This window comes from Otolemur garnettii, unplaced genomic scaffold (genome assembly GCF_000181295.1).
Source record: "Otolemur garnettii isolate 467f Iridium unplaced genomic scaffold, OtoGar3 scaffold00002, whole genome shotgun sequence".
NCBI classification, from domain to species: domain Eukaryota; kingdom Metazoa; phylum Chordata; class Mammalia; order Primates; family Galagidae; genus Otolemur; species Otolemur garnettii.
This window is the reverse complement of record NW_003852397.1, coordinates 47,394,538-47,401,318: the sequence shown is the minus strand read 5'-3', so window position 1 is coordinate 47,401,318 and position 6,781 is coordinate 47,394,538. Positions and strand designations below refer to the sequence as shown.

General features: G+C 42.9%; 1 protein-coding gene across 2 annotated transcripts in view; it reads right to left on the bottom strand.

The window, feature by feature from the left end:
- Positions 1–6,781, bottom strand: part of TGFBR2 (transforming growth factor beta receptor 2) — an 84,286-nt gene that overhangs the window by 39,668 nt on the left and 37,837 nt on the right. For both annotated transcript variants that reach the window (XM_003781763.3, XM_023513869.1), the window contains one exon: positions 3,731–3,921. In XM_003781763.3, coding sequence (XP_003781811.1) covers positions 3,731–3,921 — 191 coding nt within the window. The remainder of the gene's footprint in view (positions 1–3,730; positions 3,922–6,781) is intronic.

Genomic DNA, 6,781 nt, shown 5'->3' with positions numbered 1-6,781 from the left:
CCTAGGGGGATAGCTTGAGGCTCTGTCTCCAAAAAAAAAAAAAAAAAAAAAGACCATCGGCATATAAGCCACTGCTCTAAGCTGACCTCCAGGAGTCTGAACGAGTAGAGATGGGAAGGCCTGGGCTTAAATGTGGGCCATTCTCCCACCAAACCACCTGCTAAGCCGCACATCACTCACTGCATGGTATACAGACAAGCTATGTGGAGTGGCAGAGAAAATTTAGTGTAAAAGGTGCAGAGCTTGAACATTTGCTTCTCCTTCTTTGTGAGACTCTGCTTGCGTGTCTGTAGGGGCAGGGGAGCACAGTAACATCTTGGCATCAGAGGCTGGGGTACAGTCTTCAGAGATGCCCATTATTCAGAGGACTGAGGTCATGTCCTTCCTCAGAAAGTATTTTAATTGGAACTCACAACATGTAGATAGAAAACACCAAGTTTTAAAAAATGAAACTAACAACAGGGATTCCATCTAACAAATGCAAACATTGTAACCTAATTGTCTGTACCCTCAGCTTAATATGAAATTGAAAAAAAAAGAATATGAACTATGCAATAATGACATCTATTAGTGGTAAAATCATAAAACAAAAAAAAAGAGACTAAAATTCCCAGCGATAACCACAAAAGGGCATGAGGAAACTTACTGTGAGTCATGGAAATGTTCTCTCTTTATTGCAATGGAAGTTGTATACACTTGTCGCAATTCAGCAAACTGCTCTTTTTTTAAAGGGTAAATTTTAGTTTATGTAAATCATATATCAATGCATCTGACTTTTAAAAATCCTCAGTGTTATGCTTTATCAAATGTAGGGGGCATCCACAATTCCATGCAGAAAACTCTGTCTGGAAGAATGGATGATCAACTTTTAATAATGGCCCTGAGGGACAGAGGGATTAGGGGATGAACTGAAGGAAAGATTTACTTTTCTGTGTACCTCACTTTGTAGCATTGGAATATATTTTCATGTGTACATATCATCTGTTTAGAAAGACAGAAAAAGATATGGAAAAATAAAGAGAAAGAAGGAAATAAAAACAAAGAAGAAGAAAGGAAGGAAAGAAGGGTAAAAAACCCTTCATGGGTTTTAGTGCCATCCATCGCCCATTATAAATCCTAGCTCTGACACGCACTAGCTATCTGATCCCAGACAAAAGTTAAATTTCTCTAAGTTTGATTTTCTCCTGCACAAATGGGGATAGTAACAGTGCCTACCCTCACGGGAGGGCTACAAGGTGGAATGAGGTCATAGCTTGCAAAGAACTGGGGACCCTACACAGCACGAGTAGGGTTCCTCTGAACACCGGCTACCAGTAACAGGACCACTAGAAATGAAGATCTACACTTAGAAAGATAATTCTTGTGACTCAACTTTTCTTTTCTTACATATCTAAGAAAAGAATGAGAGATGTGCATACTCATCACTCACGTGTGGCTGCAGATCAGAAATCTGGCCATGAGAACAGTACTGATAGTGAGTGGGAATAATCTAGCACACGGCACTCGACAGCCTTTGTGTTTGCCATCTTGTTTGACTTGGTGTGGAGAACGAAAAGTTATTGGAAGACTTTTTGTTCCTCGTTACAAAGAAGAGATGGTGGTAGTAAGAGGAGAAGAGGAACCCAAAAGGTGCTCCTAATATCTGCTGTTTTAGGTGGGGGAAATAACCTATGGCAAAGAAGAGAGATGCTTCAAAAGCAAACCCCACCCACCCACTTCCCCAGTGCATTTGAGAACACTCTGAATGCACCCAGACATTTGAGTCATCACCTGTGTGGGGTTCCTGAGTTGTACAATGAGAAAGTGTCTTTATGCTAAGTATGTCATTTCATGAGGAAAGAAATAGTCTGAAAATAAATAAGAGAGGAAATACGATGGATGCCCTTGATGATCACCTCGACTGAAATACTCTGACAGTGAAAGCCGAGGTCACTAATAATCTGAAGGGTCGGTGTTATCGACTGAGTAAGACGGAGGGAGGAGAGATTTTAGAAGGTGCTGCCCTGACAAGAGGTGCACATCTGCCTTCAGTTCACTGAGAAGTTGACGCAGGTGAGGAACTGGGCAGGAAAAGAGAGAGACTGAGAGTAGCTGAAGGACAGAGACAGAAAGAGTTGGAGGCGCTGTGCTGCTGGGCACCCAACGCGAAACACGAGAACATCATTTCCTGCAGTTGAGACACTCATGGTTAGCAGGCATAGTGTGTAGACCCGGCCCTTGTGTTTCAAAAGGATGTTTCATTAAATCAGCTCTATTTTAGACTAAAGTAATCTTTCCCCATTCTGAATTTACATTCCTAGAACACAAAGAATATTATTTACAGTATCAGACTGCAAAACTGAAAGACATAGTCATTACCATTGTTGGAGAAGGTTCATGGAAATCTGTGTGATCACATCTCTTTATTGGAAGGAGAATAATTTAGTAGTGGTTATTCAACTTTAAAATATGCATAACTTCAAATCCAGAAATTTCACTTCTAGCAATCTATCTTGCAGAAATATCAGCACAAATGTATAAGATATTTTTACAAAGGCATTCAATGCAACATTAAGTTGGAAAACTGGAGATACCTAAATAAGCCACCAACAGGGGAATAATGAGATCAGTCACGAAAGACGATATATATTATGGAATTCTACACTACAATTAAAAGATGCACAGTGTATCTATTTATACTACCTTGTTAAGAAGGAAATGTAGAATGTGTTGGATAAAAAAAGGTTGCAAAATACTATTTATAGTATGATCAAATATTTGCATTGAAAGATGAGCAAGTGAATGGAATGGATGGAAGGATGGACAGATAACTGCAAAAAGGGAAGAAGTAAAGAAGAGAGGCAGGGACTGGGGAGAGAGAGAAAGAGAGTGAGAATATGAATGAATTACAGAGTCATACGTACATCCAACAAACTGTCAATACAGATTACATGTGGGGTCAGAAATGAGGGGATGAGAAAAATGTACTTTCCTTTTTAACTTTCACTGATATTTGGTTTGTTTGATTTTTGATGAGGAACATATATTACCTTTGCAATTAAAAAAAAACTACTGAACAGTTTTCTAAATTGAGGAAATAGTGTGTGCCTTCTTTTCAAGCTGAGTGAAAGCTGAATTTCAAAGGTAGAGCTTAATATTGAATCTGGACTCCCCCTGGCTTCCTGGGTAAATTCTGGCTCACTATTTTCCCTCTGCATTTCAATTTTTTTTTTCCTCAAATGGGACCACTAAAGAAAAATCCTAGGAATGCGTACACAAAACTACTTCAGTTATAAATAAAGTTGCCCTTTGGGGTCAAACATCCCCCTCCAAATCTCTAGACTAGTGGTTCTCAAATTGTCACTGCACCAGACTCACCTGGAGGGCTTGCTAAAACACAGTGTCTCTTATTGAGTTGGTGTGGAGCCTGAGAATCTGCATTTCTAACAAGTTCCCAGGTGATATTGATGCTGCCTGCTCCAGGGACTGTACTTTGGGAACCACTGTTCCAGGTGAAAGAAACTATTTGTTAAGGACAAGAAATAATGTAAGCCCAGTGAACTAGAATTGATAAAGACCAAAACCAACCCTGCTACACCCTAACTGTTCCTTTCCCCCAGGCGAATGGGTTCCTGATCCATTCTCCAGCATCAGCTACAGGAGGATGTGCCTTGGGTGACTAAAAATGAAGGCTGCAAAGCACCTACACAGACAGTGTCCAGCCCCTCTCCCCGCAGAGAAGAAAACTCACCTTCTGAGAAGATGATGTTGTCATTGCACTCATCAGCACTGCAGGAGCACATGAAGAAAGTCTCGCCAGACTTCTTTTTTTCCTTCATAATGCACTTTGTAGAAGCAGCATCTTCCAGGATGAATTCATGGTAGGGGAGTTTGGGGTCATGGCAAACTGTCTCTAGCGTTATGTTCTCATCATTCTTTCTCCTGGCGTGCAGAAGTTTGTTGGGGGTGGGGGAGGAGAAAGGGAAAGAATGAATAATGGCAAGGTTTCTGGACAAAAGGCAATTTGGACTATTTTTCCTTCATGAAGCTCTTGCTAGCAAAGGCAACTGGTCCCTGTTCTCCAACATTAGCAGGTTGGCCTCTAGTCTGCTCATTTATGGTTTTCCTTTGCTTTTTCCCAGAACCTACTTATGATTAGAAATATAATGGTGCACCTTGGGGGCAGTCCTGCTAGAGGATTTTGCACATTAAATCTTAATTAAATCATTAAAGGGGAGGGCAAGGGGGAAAAAGAACATTCCTAGGTACTCAGGATGATTTTAAACCTTCCATCCTAAATGTCCTGCAAGGCTCTCCTTGCCTCCCTAGCTCATTCGGCAGCCTCCGTCCTGTCTGGCTAGTCTCATGCAGCACGCCTGGGGAAGCAGTCACAGTTCCTCTTTTTTGTTTGCTGGCCTCGGGGCACTTAGTGTGAGGGGCATATTCCAGGTCAGCAGATGGTTCTGTGTAGAAAAAACGGGAAGAAACATCCCAGATAAAGAATTGCAGTTTCCAGAATTACAGAAAGGATCAATAGAGAAGAAAGAATGAAAACATGGGAGAGATTTTAGAGTTTCTTCATCTACACTTTGATAAAATATTTTACACTGTCACAAACCAAGGACTTGGACATTTTATATCCCTTCGCATGACTTATACAGGGGCTAATTCAACTGAGAGCTCAGACAATCTCTGACAAAGCATTGTCCTTGAGTCTAAGGAAATGTTCAGTTGGCTCTCAATGTACATTACATTTTAAAACAACACAATCAATATCCACTATTATAATTGTAAAAGCCAAACTAAAACTGTGGTATCCTTGGAAAGGGCAGCCCCACTCTGCCCTCTTCCCTCTGCTCTCACACGAGCGTAGCATCTAGAGCAGTGTTCTCAACCTTCCCAATGCCGCCACCCTTTAATCCGGTTCCTCATGTTGTGGTGACCCCCAACTGTAAAATTATTTTCATTGTTATGGTTGGGGGTCACCACAACATGAGGAACTGGATTAAAGGGTCAAGGAAGGTTGAGAACCACTGCCCTAGAATGACTTTGCACAACACCAGGTTAGTCTGACATCCTCCTTCCCTTCTCTGCCCTTTTCTGATGCAAAACACTTGTCTTGAATGGTATTCTAGGGGGGGCAGCTCAGGTGAGGGCTAATTTGGTCAGGTCAGTTTTACTAATGTGGTCTTCTGGGAAAAGGATTCTGAACACCACCCTTCCCCCCACCTCCCCCACATACAAGCTCAGCTCGGAAGGCAGGCTGGAAGCAAGAAGCAGCTAAGACACAGCTTTCACCTAGAAAAGAAGTTGGGCATCCCCAGGACAGAGAGCAACTCTGAGTACTTCCTTCTTAGCTTAATTCAAGGACACTCAACAACAGTATGTCAACAAGAAGATAAGAGCCCAACCAGGAATGGGGCCAGTGTTTACATCCACACAGCCTGGACTTGCCCCCAACACAGGCACATATGCCCATTTGTGAAAGAGCTCAAGGATTTCTGCGCTAGAACTCCAGAAGGCACAAGCAAAGTAAGCCCTGTGGAAGTGGGCCCCTGCTGGTACAAAAAGAGCAACAATCGGAATACTTGTTCTAGAGTGGCTATCAGGTCATCAAATGAAGCTAAATGAAAGTTGAGACATCTTAACTCCAAAGCGACTGAGCAGTCTTTGTAAAAGTTGGGGCCATAGAAAAAGAGCACCACCCTTCCTGCCCCTGTAGTTGTGTCTGTGCGTGCGTGTGTGTGTGTGTGTGCGTGTGTGTGTGTGTGTGTGTGAGTGCAGGCTGCTTTTGGTTTTGGTAATAAAATGAAGACATGCCAAATCTTCTGCACTCCTGGGGGAAAGCATGGTCCCTTTTCTCTGTGAACCTCCTAGAGGCCAAATAAGGAACTGTGAGCCATGAAGTACGGCTATAATTACTGGGCAGTTCACTCAAGGCCTCTTGTTTTCTACCTCCCAGCTGCCTAGAGGACTAAAATTGCACAGGGGAAACAACTATGATATTGGCCTGGGTAAAGTCTCTGTCACTGCTTTCTCCACTCACTGCTCCAACAGTGCTTCCTACCAGGAAGAGCTAACGTTTCAAAACTCTTCCGATACAGCTGAGCATGGAAAGGGTAAATACAATGAAGTAAATATAGACTTATTTTTTTTCTCCTCCAACATTTACTCTGAGCTATTGAACAGGATGTCAATATTTATTAAAAGAAGAACCACCATAATAATTAACTTCGGTTTTAAAACATTTCTGTCCTTGGAGGAGTAGGCATTGTGCATGGAATGGTGTTCACAGTCAAAACATTCGACAAATGAATGAATGAATCGATGGCTGTATGAGAACAGCAGAACGGATAAAACACTGGAACCCACAACCATAGCAGAGCCTCTCAATTTCCATGTTTGGCTACTTTTACAGTAGCTGCCTTGCTGTGGGTTTCCTAGAAGCAGAGTGAGGCTGTGCAGGAGGTTTGCAGAGATGCAGCTGTGAGGGATCAAAGGCAGCAGCATTGCACAGGAAGAGAAGCCAAACTGCCAAGCAGGTGGTAACAGAGGCCCCAGCTACCCCAGGGAAGCTCTGAAGCTAAGATGCTTCTCCAGAGTCATCCCAAACTGAGGTAAAGTGGCCCTAAGATGCTTGCTGCCCATGAAGAAGGTCCCAGGTGAATGAGGCAGCTCCTGCCAGTGGAGGGGAAGTCCCTGCAGAAGACCTAGGGCTGGTCCCCCAGCACCTCTAGGTCCCACAGAGGAGCCCCGGAGGCACACTACTGCATGCACTATACCATCCTTCCCGCTAACACCC